General features: G+C 36.4%; 3 protein-coding genes across 6 annotated transcripts in view; 1 reads left to right on the forward strand and 2 right to left on the reverse strand.

The window, feature by feature from the left end:
• The window catches only part of LOC141406725 (uncharacterized), a 36,899-nt gene extending 9,835 nt beyond the window's left edge, over positions 1-27,064 (reverse strand). The window contains exons 1-4 of one of the 4 annotated variants that reach the window (XR_012413491.1): positions 26,413-27,064; positions 20,239-20,650; positions 19,967-20,179; positions 19,089-19,397 (exon numbers count right to left, since the gene is read on the reverse strand). The gene's annotated coding sequence lies outside the window, so the exon portion shown is untranslated. Of the gene's footprint in view, positions 1-19,088; positions 19,888-19,966; positions 20,651-25,699 lie in introns of those variants that run through there. The other 3 variants (XR_012413489.1, XM_073992680.1, XR_012413490.1) reach the window with 3 other exon arrangements.
• Cap-G (Chromosome associated protein G) lies at positions 1,437-23,455 on the forward strand. The gene is made up of 11 exons (XM_073992673.1): positions 1,437-1,850; positions 1,914-2,090; positions 2,153-2,769; positions 2,839-3,277; positions 3,336-3,761; positions 3,824-4,316; positions 4,388-4,773; positions 4,831-5,775; positions 5,837-5,971; positions 6,386-6,497; positions 22,645-23,455. Exons 1-11 carry the CDS (start codon positions 1,653-1,655, stop codon positions 23,214-23,216), a joined length of 4,500 nt encoding a protein of 1,499 aa, XP_073848774.1. The 5' UTR covers positions 1,437-1,652; the 3' UTR covers positions 23,217-23,455.
• LOC141406728 (U5 small nuclear ribonucleoprotein 200 kDa helicase-like) lies at positions 8,088-11,639 on the reverse strand. Its single transcript, XM_073992683.1, has 2 exons — positions 8,825-11,639; positions 8,088-8,733 (listed from the first exon to the last, which is right to left on the reverse strand). Exons 1-2 carry the CDS (start codon positions 8,833-8,835, stop codon positions 8,517-8,519), a joined length of 228 nt encoding a protein of 75 aa, XP_073848784.1. The 5' UTR covers positions 8,836-11,639; the 3' UTR covers positions 8,088-8,516.
• Positions 27,065-27,575: the final 511 nt, after the last annotated feature.

Below are 27,575 nucleotides of genomic sequence, written 5' to 3' on the forward strand. Positions count from 1 at the left end.
CGCTCATTTGGTATGTTTGTTTTGATCGGTTTATTTGTTGTTGCTAACGCCGGTAGTGGAGGATCAGAAGTTGATGCAATAACTTCTGACACGTCAAAATCCATGTCAGGAAGACTTTCAGGCATCTCCATTGCAGATGAGTGCGATTGCGATGCCTGTTAGCACAGCCAATTGATTTCAAAATCACAAATATTTCAATTTGTTTTATACAGCTAAAATCAGCACGTCTACTTTCTTATAGGGTTCACTAGTTTTTTCCACTAGCAAGCAACAACAAAGCTGTCATTCAAAACTGACAATTGGTCTGTTCCAGTACTGCACATTTCTACACATTTTTACTATTTTTTTCGATAACATAAAGGAAAAATCGGCTATCGGAGTAAAAATGTGTAGTACTGGAACAGACCAAATGTGTACCCAGCTTTATGTCATGTTCACACGAGCGTTTCAATTACGTTGTTCACCTGTCGAACGACGTACACGAATTAACCCGTTTCCACGACACCATTCGTAATTAACAGAAACATAAACAAAATTTCCTTCATTTTCGTTTCCCTGTTTTCACGAAAATTTGAACCGAAAACACATAAAATATACATTAAATGAATAGGGAAAGCAATAGACTTTCCTTCAAATGTATCTTCTATATTTAACTACACACATTTCATTCATTTTTTCCATAAATTTTGAATATTTTTATATTTTCAATATACTTTAATATGTTTCTATTTTCAAAATTAAAGAGAGAGAGAGACATGTCAAAATAATGTTTGTGTATACAGACTTTCAGTTATTTGTTACCTTTTTGTTTCTGATTTTTTACGCGATTTTGAACTAAAGGACAAGAAATGTGTGTGGAATTAAGAAGGAAACACAAACATCTTCCTTCTGCATCTATATAAAATGTTTAGTTGATTAATTTTCATTCATCTTTTTCCTTTTTTCTAAAAGTTGTTGTGTTTTCAACAAATTTTTCAAATTTGAATTTAGACATGTCATAATTATTTTTTTCGATAAATTCTCTCATTTGTTAGGGATGGGACATATTTTATCGTTGTTCGGAGAGTATTTCTATTTGAACAACATAGAAAAATCTTCGTTCGTTCTCAGAATTTTGTATGGGGAATCAAGTAATTTATTCGTATTTGAGGGTCGAACGACGAATAGAGAACGAACGACGTATCGTGGAAACGGGCTATTAGGGGTTTTTAATCCGATAATATATGGTCTGTTCCAGAACTGCAAGAATCTACTAATTTTTACTATTTTTTTCGATAACATAAAGGAAAAAATGTTATCGTAGTAAAAAATTGTAGCTTCTTGCAGGTTCTGGAACAGAGCAATAGATAGACAAAACTATCTATCGGTATTAAATTTCATTATTTTAATCGATATTGTCGATAGTGCCATAGATTTTTTGCCAGCTCTAACGATTAATCGATCGATTAACCATTATCGATTTTTTGTATTCCTAGCGTCACTTTGGCTTGGCTTGGGTTGTTTTATTTTTTGAAAATCAGTTTCTACTCATAATAATAAATTTTAATTATTGTTGTGGCGATTGATATTGCTCCCAAAAAACCCTAAGAAGTGCTCTCATCTCTCTTCGTGACAACTTTAAACCCAAAAATTGTAATTAGCTTTGTGTGAAAATGGGAAGAAAGCGCAAGGTACCCGTAGCTGCCAGTGAGGAGAAGGAAAATGAGGATGAGCTCCACAACAATAGCATATCCACAAGTAACACATCGCACATTAGCAATGGGCCAATATACACAATTATGTCCAAGATACAGCTAAATGAAACATATCATAAAAAATATATTAAAGAGCTGAAACAAATTTATGAAAAGGTAAGTGTTGATATCATTTGTTATGTTATATTGTACATGGGTTGTCTTTCCATTTGCGATTAGATGGATCATGATGCGTTCATTTACACATTTATTAAAATGATCAAATCGGCCATGGTGGCTGATGAAACTAATGAATTTGCCCATACAACTCTCTTGTTCTGTGCAAAATTTGTTGGTTCTTTTGAGGGAGACGAAACTCATCCTCTGATGGCTGACACATGCCGCTGGTTACTAACTGTAAGTGTTGAAATAAGTTTTGCTGTTTTGTTAAGGCTACTACAATGTATTGCGTGTTTCAGACAATATCCAATAATCCGCACGTACGCTTTCGATTGTGTCAGTTTGTGAATATGATTCTAAATGCATTGGGTCAGGAAGCCACATTAGATGATGTTATTTGTGACAATATATTGGAATATATGGTTGGTCGATTGGTAGACGTGGCCGCCAGTGTGCGAGTTCAGGCCATACTGGCTATGCAACGGTTGCAAGTTCCTGACAATCCAGATGATCCAGTACTGCGCTCATATCAGTACCACTTGTGCTCGGATCCTTCACCTCGCGTTAGACAAGCAGTTATCACATGCATGGGAAGAAATTATCATACAATTCCGTATATTTTGGATCGTCTATGGGACATTGACGAAAAAGTCAGAAGACATACTTATTTACATATGAGCAGCTTTCCTGTCCGTTCATATAAGGTCTCACAACGTTTGATGTTACTTGAACAGGGCTTAAATGATCGTAATGAGTCTGTGCGAAAAGTAGTTACTTCTATTATGTTGCAGCAGTGGATTGAGTCCTATCAAAAAGACATCGTGGGATTAATTGGTGCTCTGAAATTAGATTCAAATGAGAATGAGTTAAATCGTTTTCGCAAAATTGGAAGACAAGCCCTAAGAGAAATTTTCAAGTAAGAATACCTACAGTTAGTAACTCCTTAAAGGAAGTAAATAATTAATATTCAACACTTTTGTAATAGGAGACAAAGCAAAGAGGAGCTAGTAGCATGCCTTCCCTTAGAAGTAGAAGGTGAATTTTATCGCTGTGTTCCACAGAACAACCTTAATATTGAGACAGCCTTCTACTGGCAGTGCCTGACGGAACACCTTCAAAGTGAAATGGCAGAAGAGTTAGATTTGATAATACCAGAGTTAAGCGTTTTTTGTTCTTATGTGAACTCCTACTGTCAAAGTCGAAAGCGTGAAATGGATAAATTCGAAGCCATGGAATTCCAGTATATCTTGCTATCTTTAATGGAAATTCTTTATATGTTTGATTTGGGCGACGAAATTGGTCGGGGCAACTTGCAGAACCTATTGGAAACTCTCTTGAAGAACTACAGTCTAGACGAGAAAGTAGTCGAGGTTATAATAAAATGTGCAGAAAACCTCATGACAAATCAAGATAGTCGGCATCAGGTAATTCGTAATCTCTTATCATATTAGTTATATACCTTATTCTAAAAAATTTTCACAGTTCTTTTTAGATATCATTAATGACCTATGTGGATTAAATGCTAAACAACAAGATTTGGTACACGACAGAAACCTTATAAGCGAGTTGCTGGCCAACTCTACAGACTCTGCTTTGAATCTTAAGCTATCATCGTTAAAGGTGAAAATATTAGATTTAGAGGAACAGGAAATGAATTATGTTCAAATGAAGGACTACGTGCGGGCGCAACAAATTATTGAACTAAAAAATACAGTTACCGAAGAGTTCACAAATTTACTGCGGCCCTTACTGGATAAGCGCAATAGCGAATCTGGCAACGAAGTCCAGCCACAGTTTTCAAGAGTGGTAAAACACGAATGTATTTTGCGTGGCTTACAAATTACCTACTACATGGTAGTTTCGAAGCGTGTCAAATCCTTAGGTCATGCTACCTGCCGTTTGTATAATGTATGCATAAAACAACACTTCGTTTAGGAAGTTCAGGAATTACGTTTTTTTTTTGTTTCTAGGATTTTATATTTAGGAATATTGCATCAAATCAAATAGCAATACGCGACTGGGCTTTGAAGTGTGGTGCTGCTTTCAGTATGCTTTACGAACCTCTTGCCAAGGATGTTTTTGATGAACTCTATGCTCAGTTTTTCAAGAATCATAATATTCGCATATGGGAAACGGCAATTTCTTGCATATTTGAATTACTAGACCGTTATGGTGTAGACAGTTTTGTGGTTCAGGAAGAACAAAATAAATCGAAGAAAACTGGTAGGCAGTTATACAACACTCTGGAGTTCATAGATGCTGATGAAGATACCGCACACTCGAGTACTTTGGGTCAAGGTGTTGGCGTGATTTACATGATGTCCCATTTTTTGGAAACTTGCGATGATATGTGCATAGTAAGGGCTATTATTGACGGCTTCTGCAGATTAGTATTACATGGACATATTGATAATCGCGACATTATAGAAAAATTGTTGCTACGCTACTTTAATCCTGCCACAGGTGAGTGCATTCAGTAGAGAAATAAAGATTAAATAGTTCAAAATACATTTAAAATCTTTTCTATTTTCTAGAACCTGAAATCAATCAAATACTTAGCGTTTTTCTTGAGAATCTCATTCAGAATAGAAAACAGCGTTTGTTGCAACCATGTCTAATGGCAACAGTAAATTCAGTACTAACTGCTCCATACGACAGTCCTCTACATGATATACGGCCTGAAACAGTTACTCATTTCATCATAGATGCCACTCGTCCTGAAGCACTTGCAGCAGGACCGAACAAGGAAAACTCGCATAATTCTTTAGCGTTGATATTCTTGACTGAAATGGTCAATAATCCTAACAACAAGGAACTTTGCAAGTTACTAGCTAAAGATCTGTTGAGCCTCGAAGTAAATTTAACAAACGATGAACAACTAAAAACTGAAATGAAGGAGTTAGCTGATAAAATTATACAGGTAAGCATTAAAAACCTTCTCTTTTCACCATATTACTGATGAATATATTGATTGCAGAACAAATTTGATCCCAGGACCGTTAAGAATGTTATTGATTTCAAGGACCTTTTAGACGGCGTGTTTAATCCTCCACCAAAACGATTGGATGATTTAGGTTCCGATGAAGAAGACGATGCCACAGTCGAATTGTGTGGTAATGACAACAGTTCAGAAAAGCAACACAACAGTGAAACAACGGTGGAGGGTTGCATGGAAAATCAATCGCAGGATGAAGATAATACCCTGAAATCGTTCCAAGCCAATTGTGATAGTGGTCCAAATGATAGCACGTTGGTTCCAAATATAACCACGATACCTGTTTCACCCTCAGCAGCTAATATTACCACTACATTTGGAAGCGAAAATCGAACCGTACATAACCTATTGCGAAGACGATCAACATTGTCGCGTACTGATTCAATAGATAGTACTCAAATAGTAAACAGTGATAGTACGGGAAGACCGAGCAAAATTCGTATTGAAGCACGAATTGATTCCGATAAAAAGGTTGAAGAATCGTCGTCCAAAAAACCAGCCCGCCCGAGTTCTCGAGTTCGTCGAAATCTCCGTTACAACAAAACTGACAATGCTAACAAAGAAAAAGAACCGGAAACTATTATAGAGATGATTTTGACAAGTCCTACTAAGCAGCAATCGGTGACAAAAATTACATCACCACTTGGAGACACTTCAGCAAGCAATCGAAAAACTGTATCTGGAGAGGAAGGGCAATCTACAAGTAAGCAAAATGAAACAAGCAAGGGCTTTGAGAAGAGTTTTTCAACAGTGAATTCAACTGCAATTGCATCAATAACAACTACGCAATCACATACTAAGAACAAAGAAATAGCAGGTGAAGCGGTCGAGGTCACCACATCAGTAGCAATAAGTACAACTAGGCAAACACGTAATAAAGAAGCGAATGATGTAGCACATGTTCCAGCAATCGAATCGTCAGAAGACGTAAGTATTATAACACTTATATTATCGAATTTAAATCATTGTATCTTTTATAATATATTAGTTGGATGCATCTGACATCATACCCGCTTCGCCGACTGCAGCACCTTTAGAAAAAACAATGCGTTTACGAGCATCAGATTCGGTCCGCTCGATGCGCAGTCGTACTAACCGCGATGTTTCACAAAATATTGGAAAAGTGAGTACGACACCAACAACGAGAAGTAGAAGACTTCATCTGTAATGACACAATATGTCATTTTGTTTGACTTCTTACTTAATCTTTCCAAATATTGATGTAGTTTGCCTCCTTTTGTCAGATGTCAGTCCCAGTTCTGAATTTTTTTCCGATATCCATTATTTTGTAATTGTGGCAATAATTCTTAACTAAAATATTAATTTACAAAAAACAAAAACTGTGTATCATTTTTTATTCACAATGGGCTTTATACACATCCTACATATACATACGTGTATTTAAGAGTAAACAAAGCTTAGGAGCGAGAGGCACACAAGAGGAGGGAAACTAAATCTGTTATTTGATTTTTTCTTGGGGGATAATATTTTAATACGTTTTTTTTAACACCAAAATACTCTTATTGTTTTTTATTAGGTCATGGATTCAACACCGCTGCGAAATGGCCGTAAAAGGATCTTACGAAAGTCACCTACATCTTCGGTGAGCGTATCGTCGCCTCTACGAAAACAGGCCTGCATAAAAATAGGTAATTTTTTATTTTCCTATAAAATAGTAAGAGGAATGCTCTATTTCTCATACAAAAAAACTAGTAAATTTTTTCAAATTTACATAGGATAAGTAATACAAATTTCGAAAAACAATAGATTCTCCAGGACACACTCTGGTGGCCAAAACTAAAGAAGCCCAATTGAATATTTCGCAAAATGTTGTGTAGAATCCTTTTTTAACTTGAAATTAATATTATTAAATAAATGATAAGCTTCATTTTTTAATGGGTCAAACTAAAGCTACTATGAAAAAAGAACTCAATCGAATGCAAAATCATAATGGAGTTTACTTGATATAGCAGTCTAATTTTTTAATTTAATGAATTAATTTTCATAAATGAGAACCAACCCACTGGGCCATGAACGGTTGCAGTAACCATAACACATTTACTACTCCAGTCTATAATTCAATTAAATATAGTTTCCAGAATCTCGTAATATTGTTTAAAAACAATCAGGTATGTGATGGAAAACGATTCGACTCGTTTTGCCATAAATCGAAATCGTATATCTCTAATTTTGGTGAATATTTTAATGAAATTGAAAATGGATTTTAAAAATATTCCAATAAGGGGCTTTTGCGAAGCAAAACTATATATATCATCAACGGCGCTCCGATTATATACCATTTCGATTCTGCAAATCGAGTCGATTCGGTTTTCATCACATACCCGTATATATGAAAAGTTTGGTCCTTGAAAATCAGATGAACGTAGGATAGAGTATTTTTTATTGCGTTATGACTAGACAGCGGAATTTTATGCAACCCCTATTTTTAGTATGATTCATGTCAGACTGGGACTGGGCATATTTTTGGTTTCTGATTAAATTGCAATCGAAACATATGACATCTGCAAAAAATTATATGTGCATATGCAAAAATTTATGCATTTTACATATTTTTTATGCAACAAACATTTCAATAATAGATACAAAAAAGTTAGTGTGTAAAATTTTTCTGTTTAAAATTCTCTTCAGGCAAGTCACTAAAATAGCGAAATGTATAACCACAGTCACAACCTTCAAAATACCGAAAATCGGGAGGTATCGTTCTATGGGGGCTATATGAGGGCCTGAACCTAAATCAACAAATTTTAGGTAAAGTTTTATACCTCCAACGAAGATGATGTATTGATGTTATGTTGCTGCTGCTGATGGTGTTGATTTTGATTTTCATCCCTTTCTTCCATTTTTTTCATTACTTTTAATACAACCTCCAGCAATTTCTTGTTAGTTTGTTCGGAATGTTCTAAAAGTTCCATACAGCGATGCAGAATGTCCAATAAACACATAACAATATTTTCCGTCATGTTTTCAAAACGTCCTTCACTTTTTTCACTTTCAAAATCCAATTCCAATTTACCAAAATATTTTTTTCCAATTTACCAAAATATTTTTTTCCAATTTACACGTGCAACAACAACATTTACCAAAATATTTTTTTTCCAATTTACCAAAATATTTTTTTCCAATTTACACGTGCAACAACAACATTTTGCAAAATATTTTTTTTTTAATTATTTTATGGTGGAGGGGAAATTCCATTGAAGATGATGTTGATGTTGAGATGGAGGTTGAGCAGGAGATTGCTGTGGGCACTTCTATGGTGTGTGGTGTGGTTAATGGTGTGGGGAAATCTGTAAAGTATGTTGGTCTTTAAATTTGGAACGCTTCATATATTGAAATTTGTCTCGAAAGAAGATGCATGATTTGGGACAGTTCTAAGATAAAAAGCTCTTCTCTCTCCATTATCAACCCATAAAAAATTAACACTTACCACTATCGTATTTACACCCCAAGCCAATGTGGCAGTGGAAACCAACACTTGTATATGACGATCGGCAAACAAATCTTCCACCAAAGTACGATCCACTCTAGACATACCAGCATGATGTATGGCAAGTCCATAGGGTAGCAATTCCTTGAGTTCAGTATTTATAACTCGTTCTGCTTCAGTTCTCAATACCTCCATACTGGCAGATCCTTCCCTTAAGAAGCTAGCTGACCAAGGTATTCTTTTCCAAACACATATCTCTTACGGCCCGAGCCGTTTTTCCAGTTTCTTTACGCGAATGGACAAACACCAACACTTGGTTACGTCCCGCATGTTCCATTGTCTTTTCATAGACGATTTCATTCATAACTTGGAATCGTTTCAATGCCTTCTTCTCCGTAACACCAATATACTGCTGTTCCAATGCTACTGGACGATAGCTGTTATCGAAATAGAAAAGTCCTTTATCAGGTTTAACACGCAAAAATGTTGACACATCCTGATAATTAGGCAGTGTAGCAGACAAACCACCAAACGTACATCCTCCTGGGTCACTTCAATATTGCATATAGTACGAGCCACCAATGCCTCCAATACAGGTCCACGTTCATCATGCAACAAGTGGATTTCATCAATAATTACCAAACAGACCAGAGACGTGAATGTCTTTTCACCACCCTTTCGCGTAATAATCACCCTTATTACGGTTGGCGTTGTCGTATCCAAAATTGCAAGCTGACGTGTCGTAACGTCTAATTGGTATTATGTATGTTTTTGTACAAAAAAGCAAAAATTTCAATTTTTAAAGAATTCTTTTGGTAACTAGCATTATTAGAATTATTAGTAGATCATTTTTAAACTTTTAATTCAGAAGAAAAACTAACCCTACAGTTTTTACAATCAAAATAAGTGTTTGGCGTAGACGTTTTTGTGGTTGTTGGCGTAATCGTTGTCGTAGGGATATTTTTTGGTACCACGTAACATTTACGACAACGACAATTTTTTTCTCATACAAAATTTAAAAAATATATATATTTTTAATTGTAAAACAATTCGTTTGAAATCATCTTTTGGGCAAGAACTAAGAAATTTACATTGCATCAATCGTTGTATGAGGACTCTAACAGATTTTCAATAGAAAGTTTGTCATCTGATAAAGACACGAAATTTATCTTATGAAAATGAATCAAAGTAGTAAAATTTGTATTTAATTTAGTTATTTTCCAATATATTTCAATAACCATTGCCAAAAAATTCTTTTGAAATTAATTTGTTTTTATTTTTATATGCTGTCGTTTACAAAATCGGTCACGACTCTTTCCTCGTACTGCAACGACATACGTAATACCAATTTGTCGTGATACGCCAAACATAATACCGATTTGTCGTATCAAAAAAAAAAAAAAAAAATGTATTTAAACCAAGAAATTAGTTTTGGGAATTACAAATGTATTTCTTTAGATTTTTTAGGATATAAAATGCTATAAAAGACAAAAAATTTCGTTGTATATAATTTTTCATCATATAAAAATGTATCTTACGACTACGCCTACGTCTACGCCTACGACAACGTCTACGTCACTTGAACATCTACGACTACGCCAACCGTAATAAGGGTGAATATCTCACTTTTCAGGTGTACAAACAATAACTTGGGTTGCAGCAATTTGTTCCCTTGTCAATTCATGATCTCCAGTTAATTCCGATACAGTTAAATTGTATGATGCCAAACGTCGACCAAAATTACCCACCATTTCTTGTACCAAGGAAGACTTTATGCCAAATTTCAGCCATTTCGGAAGGATATTGAGGCCACAACCTTCAAAATACCAGAAATCCGGAGGTACCGTTCTATGGGGGCTATATGAAGACGTGGACCTATACCGAGAAATTTCAGGTGGGAAGTTTTATACTAGTTTTATACTCCCAAGGAAGACTTAATACCAAATTTCAGCCATTTCGGAGGGATATTGAGGCCACAACCTTCAAAATACCAGAAATCCGGAGGTACCGTTCTATGGGGGCTATATGAAGACGTGGACCTATACCGAGAAATTTCAGGTGGGAAGTTTTATACTCCCAAGGAAGACTTTATGCCAAATTTCAGCCATTTCGGAGGGATATTGAGGCTACAACCTTAAAAAAACCAGAAATCCGGAGGTACCGTTCTATGGGGGCTATATGAAGACGTGGACCTATACCGAGAAATTTCAGGTGGGAAGTTTTATACTCCCAAGGAAGACTTAATACCAAATTTCAGCCATTTCGGAGGGATATTGAGGTCACAACCTTCAAAATACCAGAAATAAAAAAAAATAATAAAATAAAAAAAAAATCCAGAGGTACCGTTCTATGGGGGTATAAGAAGAACAAATTTCAGGTGTAAAGTTTCATACCCCCACAAATCCTTGTATATACTTTTGCATATGCTCATTTTATGCAAGTATGTAAAAATATACACGACATGTAAAATATGCACAAATTGCTGGGCCTAATTAGTTTCATTCTGTGATAAAACGAGTTTCTGTCTAATCAGATACGACCATCCTAACCATATATGCATTTGCATAGGATTCCGCTGTCTACTTATGACCTATGTCCATAATTGTTGACTACTTTGAACCCTAAATTCTAAATTAGATGTAGATAACATCTTCCAAATATGGAGGCTATAGGAAAAACAAATTACGATTAATTCGAGCAGCGACAACAGCGTTTTCCGTTGTCCAATATACAGTGGCTCCAAGCGAAAGTCGTACAGCTAATGAAATTTTTTAATTGACTTATATCTCCGGCACAAAAAGGGATATGAATAAAGTATTTAGGCAGCCTTTTAGTGCATTTAGTCGACAATTTATAAACACGATATAATAAAATAATCAACCCGTTTACATTGTTGAAAAATTAAATTAGCTAAAATACTAATAAGTTTAGCACCAAACGAAAGTCGTACAGTAATTATAAAGATAAAGTATTTGTTAATATAATTAATTCTAGTACATGTTCCTGTTTTTTGTTAAATCCTACGATCGATTTAGTGTAACATCAGTGCTTCTTTGCAACTGAGAGGGTCAATTCTGGAAACTTGTATCAGGTTAAATGGGAAAGAAGTGTAAAAATGAAATAATTTTTTTTATGAAACGACATGAGAAAATGATTTATTGAAAAACAATTTTTCTCGATTCAGCAGGTATCGAAAATTAAAACTGCAAAGCTATTCAATCTTTGATGTCTACTAATAAGAAAAAACACATATGAAATATTTTAAAATAACTCAAACATTAAATAAATAATATTTTCTTTTGGATAGTTTAATACACGAAGTGCAAAATGAGTTGATTTTTAGTTTCCCGACACTCTAATCGATTGAGAAAAATATTTGGAAGTTTATTTTTCCAATGTGCAGTCAAATTTAACAACATAAATACCTTGTCAATTGGTGATAAAAAAGGCATAAAAAAGCTATACATAAATTTATCCAAGAGCGATGTTTAGAATATCAAAACAATAGCGATGAATCTATAAATTTTCTTAAACGAGTGTATTTTTCATAGACGCAACAAGTTCTGTGCGAAACCGGACATTACATTGTGAAAAATCCCACAAATTGCTTCATGTCTAATACACGAATAATAGAATATAACGCATCAGTGAGTGTGTGGGGCTTATCTTTCAGATTTGAATCTTTGTTTTATAATTTTTTTGAAGTCATTGGGAATCGAACTGTGAGGTTTTATAATTAAAATGAGTTCTCACTACCTGGTGAATAATGTATTGGTCAATGTAAGCGTTGTTCTTTCTGCCAAAACGCTGACTTCAAGCATAAAAGCTTATTATTTGCGACCACTGGTATTAAAAAATTGTTTCAATAACATGGGTTGGCTGGACTGTAGTCCAAGCTTGAACAATGTTGTTGTTGTTTTACAGTGTTTTTATTATGTTTATTGGGGGTATCATGAATGAAATTTCCCCGTGAGTTTCGTCTTTCCGCCGTTGCAACTTAAGGGAGAAAGTGAAAAAATTCACGGGGAATTGCCGTTCATGATAACCCCCTATATGTTCGTTTTTCTGTTCAATCTGGCTCTGGGTCTAACTCCAGTTCCAGAAAAATGGCTGCTTCGATGGGATGTAGCCACAGATCCACTGGAGTTAGATGGGTATGTTGGCGGGGCAGTTAAAAGGTGTTGTGTGTCGTGCGGGCCCATGCCGCATACTGGGCATATGTCTTGCACGGCGCGATCGATTTCCGCCCAATACAAATTTAGGCGACTGCAATATCCCGAGCGTAGTTGGTTTGTCGTGGCAGCTGACGCTCCTCAGCTGCGATAGATGGAGGATGTACTCCGAATACTTTATTCACACTATAATTGCATAAGGCCTTGGCAACTGCGTCCGTGTGAATGGTATTCAATCCTGCTTCATATGCTTGTTGATCTAGGGGTTCTCTCCTGTATCGTTGGACCTCTCCCTCTAGAGCATGGATATCCTTCCTGATCTCCTTGAATGGGCCGGGCCTACCAACAAGATGGTGATTGGGATGGCTCACACGATAACATCCAAGCAGGTACTGCAACGAAAGCATCTCATTGTGTTGCTTTACAGGAAGAATTTTTGCCTCCTCATGTAGATGGTCCACTGAAGATTTGAGAAGGCACCCTGTCGCTGTTCTCTGCATTCTGGCAAGTTTGAATCTTTTTCCAGTTCGTATCACACAATCTCGGGGACCAGACTGGAGCCGCATAGCTTACCACAGACCGACCTATCGCGTTATACGTGGCCAACAAGGTTTCTTTATCTGCACCCCAAGTGCTGCCGGCCAGGGACTTGAGGACCTTGTTCCTACTTTTCTACTTGTCGCAGATAGCTGTGGCGTGTGCGCACGACGTGAATGTAGTGTCGAATGTGACCCCTAAAATTTTAAGGCAGTTTGTGGTCGGAATTCTTCTACCGTCGACCACGACATTCAACTCACGTCCAAACTGCGCTGTCCATGTGGTGAACAGAGTGGCTGTAGATTTTGTGGCGGAAATCTGCATATTCCTCGAATGGAAAAAGGTGGTAAGATCGGTTAAATAGTTGTTCAGTCTCTCACAGATATCATCAGGATAGGTACCCGACGCCAGGATCGTGCAATCATCCGCATACGTCACGATCTCAATGCCGTCTGGAGGGGGTGGAATACAGGAGAGGTAGAGGTTAAACAGTTCCGGAGATATCACCCCACCTTGGGGAACTCCCTGTTTCACTCTACGGGGTTTGGACTTCTTATTCCTGAATTCCACGTACGATTGGCGTCCACACATATAGTTGCTCAATGTCCTCAAACAGCGTGGAGTGCCTGACTGTATCAAAGGCTTTTGATAAGTCAAGCGCCACCATCACTGTTCTATCGCACGGCCGTCTCTGGTTGAGTCCTTTACAGATATATGTGGTAATGGCGTGCAGCGCTGTTGTAGTGCTGTGCTGCTTACGGAATCCATGCTGATGATCGGCAACTTGATAGCTATTTCTGATACTGGGGAGGAGCAAGGCCTCAAGTGTCTTTGCTACGGGCGACAAAAGCGAAATCGGTCTGTACTATTCACTTTTGCTGGCATCCTTGCCTGTTTTCCGTAGTGGAACCACCCTGCCCATTTTCCAGACTTCGGGAACAACGAGGGTGGCTAGCGACAAGTTGAAGACTTTGGTGAGATACTCGACTCCCGGCTCATCCAGCTGCTTCAACATTACCATGGAGATTCCATCAGGACCCAACGCTTTGGATGATTTAGCGTTCCTGATGGCATTGGCAACATCATCCATTGTAAATTATGGTGGTTCATCCTCGGCAGGAAGAGATCTGATGCGACGTAATACTCTTCTCTTCGCCCTGTCACTCTCGCGATGCTCGACAAACTGTCGATTGAAATTACTTGCGCACCTCTTCGGGTCAGTCAACGTAACGTCGCCAAACGTGACTGAGGTCCTATCTTCCCTTCTTCCAGGGTTCGAGAGTGACTTAACCGTTGCCCACAATTCACCTATACCGGCTCCAATGTTGCAGCTCTTCAGATGATTTAACCATTTGTTCCGCTTATGCTCGCCGACCAGCCTGTTAACTTCCAGTGTCAGCTCCCTGACTCTGGGGTCATTGGGGTTGATACGACGAAGCTCATCACGCTCATTTGCTAATCCCGTCGCCTCTGCTGGGAAATTTGGTCTTACTTCGGGTATTCGACCAGCAGGGATATGGCGAGCGGCTGCAGCAGTGATGATGTCCCGGAACGTCCTTTCCGCTACCCGAACATCAAAAGGATTGGGCAATTCTCTGAAGCGGTGATTGGTGAACTCTCTGAAACTCGGCCAATCAGCTTTTTTATGATTGACGAACGTGCGGCGTTCAGAGGTGATGAAGTCGGGTGGTCTGCTAATGGAGACAATTATGGGGAGATGGTCTGATCCAAGGGAAATGACGGGTTGCCAGGTAACGTCATTTGTCAGACCAGGTGACATGATGGTTATGTCAGGCGAACTGTGACACTCTCCTCTAATTCTGACCGTGCAAAACGTAGAGCTATCAATCTGCTCAGCCGGCGCTGTACCTCTCTGGTCGTTTCCGAGGGCCGAATGCCACATCTCATGATGCGGATTAAAATCCCCCAGGACCAGACGATTATGACCTTGCAAGAGCGGGCTAATGTCAGGCCTATAATAAGGGATACAGCTATTTCTCGGCGGGATGTATACATTCAGCAACTCTATCTCGGCAGCTCCACACCTGACTGCTACCCCCATACATTCCATGTACGGGTCATTAGAGACAGGCTCAAGCGAGATAGGTCTGTATTGGACAGACTGGTGCAATAGGAAAGCCAATCCCCCACCTCCACTTCTGGTGCGATCTTTCCTCAGAACATTGTAACCATCACAATGCTCTAAGCTGTGGTTGTTGTTCAGCCTGGTTTCCTGCACCGCCGCGACCTTGATTTTCTTCCGACTCATAAAATCTACTATCTCCTCGATCTTACCTCGGAGTCCATTGCAATTCAATTGCAAAAAGGCTGAATTTTCGGGGATTGGTGTTAAAGGCTGCGTGTGCGGTTGTTGTCGAGGGGACTGCGGGGGACTCCTCCGTCCCGGCTCGGACCAATAGAATTCGGAGCAGGCATTCCGGGATATGCTGCTCCCAATACAACGAAACAAATACAAACATGTACACACTGAGGTGGCAGCCGCTGGCCGGATCATTGGTTTTGTGTTGTTCCGGGTCAATCCGGTACGAAAGAACCCGCTGCCGTGGGATTGCTTGAACAATAAATGGACTATAGTGGTTCTATAAATGGAAAATGTCTCCAGACGACTTATACTTCCAGACATCATTATAGGAGAGATTTTCAAAACAAGCGGCGACATATTTTACACTTCAGCTGTTCAAAACTGGTCAAAAATATTCTAAATCGATTGCAGAATTCAACTGAAACCAGAAATATGCGGAAGGATTATTTATATTAATAAATATTTGGACTTTATAATTGCTGTACGACTTTCGCTTGGTGCTAAAATTCTTAGTATTATAGATATTTTAATTTTATAACAATGTAAACGGGCTGATTATTTTATTATATCGTGTTTCTAAATTGTCGACTAAATGCACTATAAAGCTGCGTAAATACTTTCTTCATATCCCTTTTTGTATCGGAGATATAAGTCAATTAAAAAAATGTCATTAGGTGTACGACTTTCGCTTGGAGCCACTGTATATCTTATACTTTTGTGAGCTTATATGCTGTTTATATTAGAGCTTTTTGCAGAGTTAACCTTCTTTATGAGGATTTGTTTGAAATATAAGCAATGGAATTGATATTTAAAACCCAGTCGGTTTGTTAAATCCGTTTATATATAAACGGGGTATTATTATCTAATAATGTAGCCTTTAAACGAGGGCTTTAAAAACACATTGCAAAAGGGGGGTGGATTGTCAAAGTCGACATTTCGATATTTAACAAAAAATAGGTTAGGTTTGGGGATGTGTAGCCAATATATCGTCACCATAAATGCCGGAAGACGTAACCCACAAAACTAAAACTTTACAGGAGAAGCAAAAAACGTTATAAAATGAAAACGGTGTTATAAAATATCGAAAATTTTTAGTTTGGTGTTTTAAGACAGAGAAGAAATCTATTTTTGGAAAAAATTATTTTTTTTTCAGAATTTCAGAAGCTGTGTGGGTTACGTCTTTTGGTATTGTATTTTTTTGAAATGTCAATAGATGCAACCCACAATTTATTGAGTATACATGTAAAGAAACTAGTATAAATGAAAAATTATAATCAAATTAGAACTGACTTATTGTCTTACGCGGTTAAACGAATTTTAAACTAGCAATCTGAATGTATTGGGTTCAATTCCCAGTCTTAACAGTGATATTTCAATGGACCACAATTAGTTGAACTGTCTATTCCAACCAGCACTACAATTACTTATAATTTCAAGTGTATTAGACGATTTTTAAACACAAGATCCAAAATATTATATTTATGGGTCGATTCCGTATTGCGAGTCGTGTCGCGTTGCCAAATGCAATTTTTCGATTCCGTACGGCATCGCCTGACGCCGTCAAATTTTGTCGCCGTAATGTTCATTTCCCGGCGACAACAAATTAGCTGTCGCCGTACATTTTTACTAACGAATAAAAACGAAAAATTGAAACATAAGTAACATTTTCATTTTTTTAAGTGAATTAATTTAATATTATATACGTTTTTGGTGTTTTAGTACTTATAATGGTGAAAATTACTACAAGATAGCAATTTGAAATGCTGGTTGAAAAAATGGAAGCCCACCCAAACGTAGCTCGTGGAGTCAGGCTTTTTGGTGAAAGTAAAGCCACTTTCTTTTGTTAATTTGGAAACAATCCAAATTTTACACAGTTTTGCCTCTATTAACTAAAGAACTTCACTTAATACCTTTGACAATGTGGCTTAAGCCATCCCGAGGTTAAGTCATTGCCATGGGATTTTTGAAAGCTTCCTTCTGCAAAAAAAACTTAAAGCAGCACACACTTTAAGGAGTGGCAGTATTTGCTGTTGATCTGTAGGTTTTTTTAAGTCATTTTTAATGCCTCTACAATATAAATAACAGCGTCTTTTGGAAGCCGAAAATAGGCTTTAAACCTAAAAAATTAACAATTATTTTGATGAATGTTGGAAACCAAACAAACTCACAATACTGATGGCAATTCTAAAGGATTAGATTTATCTATTAAGTGTCGTCTGATAGATGCTGCGTTAACTATATCTTCTTCATTATCATCAAAAAATAGTTCCACTGAGCTTATCATTTTAGAAAACTATAACATTTATGTACAAGTTGTTTTCTTTTTTGTACTTCATACAACTATCGTCAAGTCTGTTGGTGTTAACACAGTGTTATGCCACCAGGACTGGGTAATGGTTACTTTAACCATATGAAGTACTCTACAACTTGTTCTGATATTTTTTCTAATTTATTGAAATCAAAACAAAAAACGCTCCGCTACATCACCGATAACTTGTTATCGACGATTATTTTCTATCGCTTTACGTGGTGCATTTTTTAAATTTTGTCACAGAGACGATAGACGACGCGACATGACTCGCCTCGCAATACGGAATCGACCCATTATTGTGGTATTTAAGTCAATTTATTGACAAAATATAGTTAATATAAATTATGTGACGTGTAACAATTTAAATGTAACTTTTAATTATCATAAGGCATGTTGCAAAAAATGTAATGACAATCACTTGAAATTAAGTGTTTTAGGTCTAGCAGGTGCTGAAATTTCTTTTTTGAAACTTTCAGCTTCTTTGCGTACATCTAAGGAGGAACCAATGCCCCAAAATCTCAGGATCAATGTTTGAAGTTTATTGGATCTCCTGTCTATTTGCATTAGTAAACAATACAGAAAAGTTGCGTTTTTCTCTGGACCTATTTGAATATCATTAAAATCAGTTGAATTTTTCCCATCTCAAGTCTTTATATATGTTATACCACGAGTTGATAAGAACATTTTTCGGCAAACTTACACTATGATCGTAGTTGTCTTTAAAAACATCTTTGTGTTAGACCGACGAGAATTTTGAGCATATACACGTTTACGGGTCAACGTCTCATAAGACTTGTCACGTACATAAGCTTTTGTTGCCATTTGTCTTCAAAATAACCACTTACTTTTGTCCGTTTACTTTATATTGTTTTCATGTTTTTTGTTGTTCTTGGGAGGTTTATTTAAATCATGGCATAGGTCGGTCTTTAGACATCATCATCAATTAGACACTTCAATCACTTTTTTATTAAAACTTTCGACATTTAATCAAACCTGGGTTTTGGCTATGCCATGCGTATAAGGGGAAATACGAAAAATTCCCACAAATCTGATTTTTGGTGCAAAAAAGTTATTCGGGTTACAAAAACCGCCTAAAGTAAAAGTTGTAGATTTAAAAATTAGCAACAAGAATGGTCTTTATAATTTTTTAAACGGAATCACCATTCATGATGTATCGTCATCTGAGAGTCAAATTAAACATATGGAGAAATAAGCCGCATAAGAGGCGAGCCTGTTAAAATAACCACGCCATGTGATAGGTATTTTTATAAGCTTCCAAACGACACCCACTTTGTTCAGGTTCAGTAGAACCGGGTCTAACCCGGTTTTTGAATCTGTACTTTCGGGTCAAATAACCGGATCCGTCCCAAAGGAAATTATAAATTTCAGTAATCAGCTCAATATACCCTCTCTATGGCATTATAATTGCTGCAAAAATCAAAGACTAAATTGTTTGTACTGCTGTTTAATTTTCAAATAATGAGGGTTACGCCTTTTGTGTTTTATGAAAATTACATTATGCTGTTACGTCTTTTGGCATTTATTGAATAGGATCGCAATTTTTAAACGTAGAACTTTGAAATTTTGCCAGGGCATGTATTTTAGCTTTATGTATCAGATTCCATCAAAAACGATTTTCGATTTTCATGTAGGTTACGTCTTCCGGCATTTATTGGGACGATATATTGACTACGCCACTCGGTGACCTTTCGGTCCATTGTGATCATCCATAAATCAGAAAAAGAAGTTCAGAAGTACCTGAAAAGCCAAAGAAGAGCAACGAGAGAAAAATTAAGAAAAAGAGCGTGGGGTTGGGATAGTAATAATAAATGGATTATTAAAGATGAAAATGTAATAAAAAAGGAGGATGGTTTATTTGGTGATGGCAGAAAACTGTCAGAGAAGTAGTTACGCTTGTTCCACCACACCGGTTGGGATTTCTTCCCAGGATAAGTTAATGGACAGGCATCCTTATGGCTGCGAAGAAGGGTTTCTGTTAGGTTGGACACTTTACTGTTAAGCTCAGCAACTGTTACTATCCTTCCGGTGAGTGTCAGTTGATGGTTCGTCAGGTCAGTGAATCTGCCCCTGTCCGTCCTTCTCGGGTTCCTATAAGGATTTTGGATTTTTGGATTTGAAGTATATCCTCATATGATCCGGAAAGGAGCATTTGTTGGATACTCTCCAGTTCTTGGCGACAGAATCATCTAAATTTGACAGAGTTAGATCAATGACCTCCTCCCTGTCTCTAATTTTAAAGGTACGGTCATTTCCTTTATTACATATTCTTAGATTGTAAGATAATATACAATTGAAAATTGACTCACCTCTAGTGTTTGTATCCTTACTGCCCCAGTGGAAATGGTGGGCGTTGGCATCACATCCAAGGATTGCGTTACAAACATCCAGGTTCTCCTTCAGCAGCCTGTGTACCCCCCTGATTTGGTGGTTCAGGGTCCTCATATGGCATGTAGATTGAGGACAGGAGAGTGGCCTTCTCTCTGCCGTTCTCCAGTCGCACCGTGCACATGTCTCCATTGCTATAATTAGATAGAAAGATTAGATTAAGGTTCTTCCTACCTACTAAACAGGATCTCACCTTGTCCCCTCGGGCCATGCGAAGACCTCGAAGTTGGCATTGTTCAGTCCAGAGACCTTATTTTTGTATATATAAGGTTCCTGGACTAGAACAATGTCCACCTCTGAGTTCGTGAGGGACAGGAGTAGTTCGGCGGCAGCTGCTTTACAATGGTGCAGATTAATCTGCAAATGCGTAGCACCTGCCGCCTACCTACTCCTACTGAGCTTCGCGAGGTGGACTCAGTCGAAACCGAACCTATCCTGTACCAAAATTCAGTTTACGTCCATCCCTCCTTCTCTTAACAAGGGGTTAGACTTATGACAGTCCAGTCCTTAGTAAGGAGACCTGGGTTCTGGAGCTCAAGCATCCTCAGCAGAAGTTTCTTGTCCACGGGAGGTCAAACAAAACAAAATTTGTAACATAGAATAGCCTAAAATTTTTTAGAAGATCAAACAATATTTGGGGGTGAAATGGACCATATCTTAACAAAAATGTAAAATGATTGCTTAAGTTTGCAATATTCCCCTAATGACTTAACTTCATACTACTCTCTACCAATATCATGATTTCATCCCGGCGAATGGAATGTTTACTTGGTTTTTTCAGTTTTTTTTTTATTTGAGAGTATTAATGTATGGAGGTTTTTGAAACCGATCATGGCCCTATGGACTAGGACTCTACCAATATCATGATTTCATCCCGGCGAATGGAATGTTCACTTAGTTTTTTTCAGTTTTATTTTTTTATATATTTGAGAGTATTAAATGTAAGGCGGTTTTTGAAACCGATCATGGCCCTATGGACTAGGTTTTTTGTATGATCATAAAATAAGAAAATAAATAAATGATATGATATTTTTGGTGAAAACCGAGCTCTTTACTTCACCAAAAAATATCATAATATATATTTTAAGGCCTAAATACATACTTATTTCAAGAGGACACATTCCGGCAATAAAACTTGTATATGGAAGAGTATCTATTGACATTTCCTTTCAATTATATTGATGATTGTGGTCAGCGATTGTTTGTAGTGTACCTTAAACACTCTGGAGTCACAATTATAGGTCCATTGCGACGATCTTTAATATGGGAGTAAGGTTACGAGGAAATAATAATACTAATTTTTTCAAAATGATCAGCCAATATTAAGATCATAAAATTGACTTACTTGTCTGTGGCCCACCTTATCGCTAAAATATATCGCAATTGTAAAAGAGGAGAGGAGGGAGAGTGATAGACAAAAATGGACAGAAAAGGAGGTGAGTGGATAGAACAAACGATGAAGGATGGAAACAAGTATTAGTTGAACTTAATTAGTTTAGGATGATCCGCCTAATAGGCATTTGAGGCTCCTGCAATATCTTACAGGGCTGCAGCATCTATGAAAGATAAGTATTGGAGAAATACAATCTCATGAGCACCAAACATTATGAATTGTTTGTCAGACAAGAACAACTTAACTGTGAACCACGTCTTGGTGACTTCATCAATTGTCTCATTTCCTCCCTCAACGGGTGGGGACGGGAAAGGGAAAAAGTCGTTTCGTTATCAGGACAACATTCCACACACGATACGGGAGTGGTATTTTTTGGTTATAGCCCCAATGAACAGTCTTAGATTTAATAGAAAAGGACCCAAATTACCACCTACGAAACACAGTTTTTTTAAGCCGTTTTCATTATAGGTATGATGATCGGTACATCATATATTTTTGACGGCTTATTGAGTACAACACGACCCCAACCCTCACTTGGAATATGTTACCACGTGTCACTCACGGGTCTCAAAGATTCCATAGTAATTTGTATGGGGCCAAAGGTGAATTTTCACGATATTGCTCTAAAGGCCACATTTATTGTCCAATCGATGAGACATTTTTACCAGTTCATTTCTGTGACTAAACAAGTAATCCTACAAAAATCGTGAAAATCGGCTGGATTTTAATATATGTGGCTATACTAAATATATTATTGGAATATCAAAATCTTACCCGATTTTTATAAATTTTTGTAGGATTTGTCTTCTAGCCACAGCAATGAACTGGTTAAAATTTCTCATCGATTAGACAATAGATAAGCTATCCCAATATTCGATTTTTCGGAACTTCCCTGTAACGTATACTTTTCTATAACGAGCTTATTTTTTTTTGTACAAATGGGAATTCCCTTACAAAAAAGTCTCTCTATAACGAATTTTCTCTATAATGTAGTAGTTAATCGGTCCCTAAGTGTTACGTTATGGAGAAGTTTGACGGTATATAAATTTTAGGTCATTACCTATGTCAAATTGAAACACGCAATTAATTAGGTAAAGGCATTAAACTTTATTATCCTCGGCTGCTCTTTGCTTCATTTGCCTTAACAATATTTAAAAAATTTGGTGTCTATTACTTTTATTATACATTTCTTTCTTTTTTTTAAAGACTCGCAGACTGCTACCAATGTTCCGAAACAGAATGAGACGGAATCGCCAAAAACTAACTCTAAACGAAAATCTATATCCAACCAACGAAATGTGGAAAATGAAACAAGTACTGATGTCGGCGTAAGTCCAGTATCAGACAAAGAAAACAAAACAAATGATGTGCAATTAAGATCAAACGTTGAAAATAAAACCCCTCGGAAGAAAAAAGAAGACAAAACGGCGATTAATACAGCCGAGAATTTGAAACAAGGCCCTGCCGTGACAACAAGAAATTCTGCTAAGAAACAGCTTATTTCGAAAATGATTATAACGAGGAAACGATATTCTCAAGAAAATCTTGGCTTGCTCAGTCCTGTACACAGACCACAGGTGTTTAAAAGCCGCATTCCCGTTAGACAACACCATGAGAAGAATAATTCTGCATCCAACTCACCATCAACAACTGGGATGGCAAAAAATTCATCCGTAAAACCCCAAAACTTGCGAACAAAGCGTTTGAACTTATCTTTGGTTCCAAGTCGTTTACCAAAAAAGCTTTCTTCGAAATTGTCTGCATCAACAGTTGCATAATATTAAATTTATACTGTAGAGACTAAGTTTATTATAAGTATAAATCTATGTTCATCGATTTCCAGGATATGTTTTCGTAAACTTTTTGTGAGTTCAATTAAAGATTGAAATTCAAATAAAATTAGAATTATATTCAAGACATTAAGATCTACGATGATTGATATATCATGCATGTATTTTTTAAATTCATGTTAGCAAAAATAAAGTTAAATTAAATAAATAAATAAATTAGCTCTGAAGCTTTTTTTTTTTTTGAGTTTTTTTTCGACCTTTTAGATTTATTTGTTATTTGATGAATTAATTCAAGGTTGAGGTCATGTTTTTGAGTTGTACATTTATTTATTCATTATCGATATTTCGCAATTTTCATGAAGATTATCCTGAGGAAGCAGGATAATCTACAAATAATCACCATTATTAGGGTTGGTGTTGTCGTATCTAAAATTGGAAATGGACGTGTCGTAACGACTAATTGGTATTATGAATGTATTTGTACCAAAAAGCTAAAATACGCGGGAATGTTCTGGAAGTCCCCAGTGAATGCAATACCGTTTCTGTATTTCACGTGAAAAGAACTTTCGGAAGCTTTTTTAGGACTTTTAAAATTTACCATAAACAATGAAAAACATAGCGGTCTTCGTTGGTACATCAACGAATACACATGCGTGTGAGAGTATTTGCGCTTTGTTCTTTTGATTGTTTACGAAACAGACGAAAACAAAAGAACGAACTTCTAGACGAGAAAGTCGAGTTCTTTTGGTATTCTCTTCTACATTTACGGAATTTCGTTTCCTTTCCAGGACAAAAAATTTCTTTTTCATCAAATCTTTCTGGTGTTCGGCTTTTTCCGAGCCTTCTTCTTTGCTTTGTATTCCATGGCCATCAGTTTCTTTTCCATCGCATCCCTCTCGTTTTCTACTTTTTTTCCTAGCGTTCCGCATGTACACATTTTCACAAAAATGAAAAAAAAACTTTCTCAAACATTTCTTTTTAAAAAGTATTTTTAATAGGTTTTTTTTTTTCAAAAAAGTTAACAAAATTGTTGCTGAGTGATCTTTACATGCAAATAAGTTGAAGATCTTCGTATTCGCTTGTTATTAAATTAATTATAATAACTAAGTTAAATAATTTCGAGCTTTACTAGCGTGGGAGTTTGAAAAAAAGTTTCAAGAAATTTCATATTTTTATGCAAATATTTATAATCGGCATGTGTTTGCTTAATAAAAGCATACAAAATGTACGTAAAATATGTCATTAGTAGACTTCGGATTTTGCATATTCTTATATGATGGAATATTATATACTACGACAATTGTTGTAATTTTAAGCGTCTTAAATCCATAAAATATCGCAAGAAACAACTTCATCATTCCGAGGACGGATTTCTTTGGTTAAAAAGAGCATTTGTTTTTTTATGTATTGAAATACGAGAAAAAGAGTCATGGTTGATTCTATTAATGCCTCACAGCAAATAAAAACAAATAAATGTTAAAAGAATTTTCAGCCCAATTATGAACGGCATCTCACCGTGAGTTTTCTCTTTCTCGCCTCCTCCCCTATTATAAACATCATATCGCCGTGAGTGCTGTTATGTTCTCACTCTTCCCTTATTATAAACAGCAAAACTCACGTTCGTGAAAAAATTAGCTATTACAAATGTAAAAAAAGTGAGAAAAAGAGGCAAATTTGTGCTGAAATTTCTCACTACCGAAATCAAAGTGAGTTGAACAAAAAAATTTAAGTGTGGTCATTTATTTTAAAAAAAACGAATATTTTGTATCTGTAATGATAATTAATTGTATTTTAGGTTGAAAGCAACAAAAAATAATTAGAAATTTTTTATGTTTTGAGGTTATTGTTGACCTTTGGACGCTTTTTTCTTTGGTTTTAATTTTGGCTTGAGGTCAACTTAAGAATTAAATTTTTTTTGTTTTTATTCTTATAAAAAGAAAGAAATATCATTGTTATTATAAATTTCTACCATATTGTTTATAGTTGCATAAAACAAATGTTCTTGTTTTTGAAAGCCAATCCCTGAGGATGACCATCAAAGATGGTTGAAATATTGGAAATGGAATAGATTCTACCTTATTGTGATAAGAGTTTCTTTATATTTTTAATCGCAATATGTTTTCGACAAAAACAAATATTAGGACATTTACCGCTAACATTTTTTCAGAGTTCTTTACGAATTCGGTCTGAATCTCTGAATTCTTTCAGAATTTGGTACAAAATTGGGTCTAACTTCAGTTCCAAGAATGGGATGTAACTATCCACTGAAGTTAAATGACTAGGTTTGGCATCGCACCTTTAAAAGACGAAGAGTGCTATGCATGGTGCTATCAACATTTGCCCTATAAGAATTTAGACGACTGCAATATCCCGAGTATAGTTGAGCAAAAACTACTCTGGTTTGTGGTGGACTTTATTCACACTATATTTGTTTACATTAGAAACTGCGACTATGTGAAAGCTATACAAACCTGCTTGAAATGCTTGTTGAGCAAGGGGTTCTCTCCTGTATCGTTGGGCTTTCCTCTCTAGAAAGTGAAGATCATTCTTGATGGACCTAGTGTGTCGGGCCAACCTACTAGATGGTGATTGGGATGGCTCTCACGGTAACGCCCAAGCAAGTACTGTAACTAAAGCGTTCCCCGTTTTCAGGTATGGACAGATCAAAAAGGTGCATACTGTATAAAGCGGTTCACAAATATACAAGGACCCAATCTGCAGCAACCCATGTCTGCGATTGTTGTTCCTAGAGAGAGTAATGTACACGATTTGGAACTTTTGGGGTCGCAGTCTTGGAAAAAATGGGTGCTGGTGCTAAAAAGATGACATGTCCAATCACTTGCCCTCAAGCTTGAATAGAATCAAATATTTTGATGGAATATAAGTCCAGACCGTTGCCCCAAAAAGATCCAAACCATTTTGAGATCTTAATCACGTCATCGTCGATAACCCAGTGGAATGGTATCTACACCAAGCAATTTCCTGGAATAGTATTTTAAGTACCGGTTGTTATATGCCATGAACAAAAAAAAATTGGAATTACAATTGAAATTTATTGAAATTGTATTTAAAATTCATTAAATTGGTTTAAGTGTTGAAGAAAGCATTAGGAATTATACTTAGCATTCATAGAATTGGTTCTTATACTGGAGAAAATATCGGATGTTTCACGAATTGTATTTACAATTCTTGGAATTGGCTAAATGCTGAACCTCATTTGAACCATTCATTGATCTCCTGTGATGTCCTAACATCGCTGGTACAGCTTCCACTCCATTTCCTTGGTATTCCTCAGAACTTGCCATTTCTGTTATCACCCAAAATGCAACATTAAACATTTACTTATTGTAGCCATTTAATGACGTTTTTACTGTTGTTCACTTTTTTACGATTTTCCAATAAATTTCACGAATTCTTCAGTGTAAATAAACAATTTTCACATATCTGTCAAAACAAAAGAACAGCTGTTACAGATGTTGCCATGTTGTTTCAATGTTGTATTTTCTTTTACCAATATTCATGTTCTTTTACAGTGGATTTTTAATAACCGACATTTTTCTTGCTAGAAATGTTTATTAATTTGAAAATTTATTTACTTTTTATGCAAAAAATAAGAATTTAATAATCCCAAAGTTATTTGTGCAAAAAATGACGGTATGGTAACACAAATTATTATTTCAAGGGTTCACAAGTCGCGCCATTATTTTCCATTTTCCGACTTGTCAACCCTTGTTCACTTTTTGTGCTCCTCCCTGCCCAATCGTAATAGCTCGAGCAGGTGAAAGTGAACTGCAACTCACTTGTGAGTAGCTCCCTACGTGAAGATTCATAATCGCTATGATAATTTTGAAGCATCACGAACGGCAGGGAAGATTAATATTGTTTCACGAAAATTTTAAGAACTATTTAGCAAATTTATGCAATGTATCAGCTCTTATATTATTGCACAGAACTGAAGTAATTATTTTCCGCGCACTTTCACTTCTTTTCACATTTTTTTCCTTTTGTTAACGACTTTAATACTACTATTTTTAAGTTCGAGGAAATAATTATGGAAATTTCCATTTTTAATCATTGACTGTTATTTGTGTTCGATGAAGATCGTTGAGGTCTGATTGATAACTGCTTGTTGAGTTTGCAGATGTACAGTATTTCTGTTCTTATCTTGTCATCCTCTTTTTCGGTAGTCTGCAATCATAGAAATGCTCTTTGGCTGGTATTCCTTTTATGGTATTGCCCTTCTATACTGGACAAATCTATGCAGAGTAAATACGAGAGACGAAGAAATTACACTATGGGACTTGTTACAGGAGATGAAATTTTGTTTGTTAATCAATGTCAAGCACT

This window comes from Musca autumnalis, unplaced genomic scaffold, assembly GCF_047663935.1.
Source record: "Musca autumnalis isolate F117 unplaced genomic scaffold, ASM4766393v1 scaffold_5, whole genome shotgun sequence".
Classification (NCBI taxonomy): Eukaryota; Metazoa; Arthropoda; class Insecta; order Diptera; family Muscidae; genus Musca; species Musca autumnalis.

What these genes read in the sequence shown, in the direction of transcription:
- Cap-G (XM_073992673.1), top strand. Translation starts at nt 1,653, where the DNA reads ATGGGAAGAAAGCGCAAGGTACCCGTAGCTGCCAGTGAGGAGAAGGAA. An exon ending in CTACCTGCCGTTTGTATAAT is followed by an intron (nt 3,762 to 3,823) that starts GTATGCATAAAA and finishes TTTTGTTTCTAG; the next exon opens with GATTTTATATTTAGGAATAT. An exon ending in TTTCACAAAATATTGGAAAA is followed by an intron (nt 5,972 to 6,385) that starts GTGAGTACGACA and finishes GTTTTTTATTAG; the next exon opens with GTCATGGATTCAACACCGCT.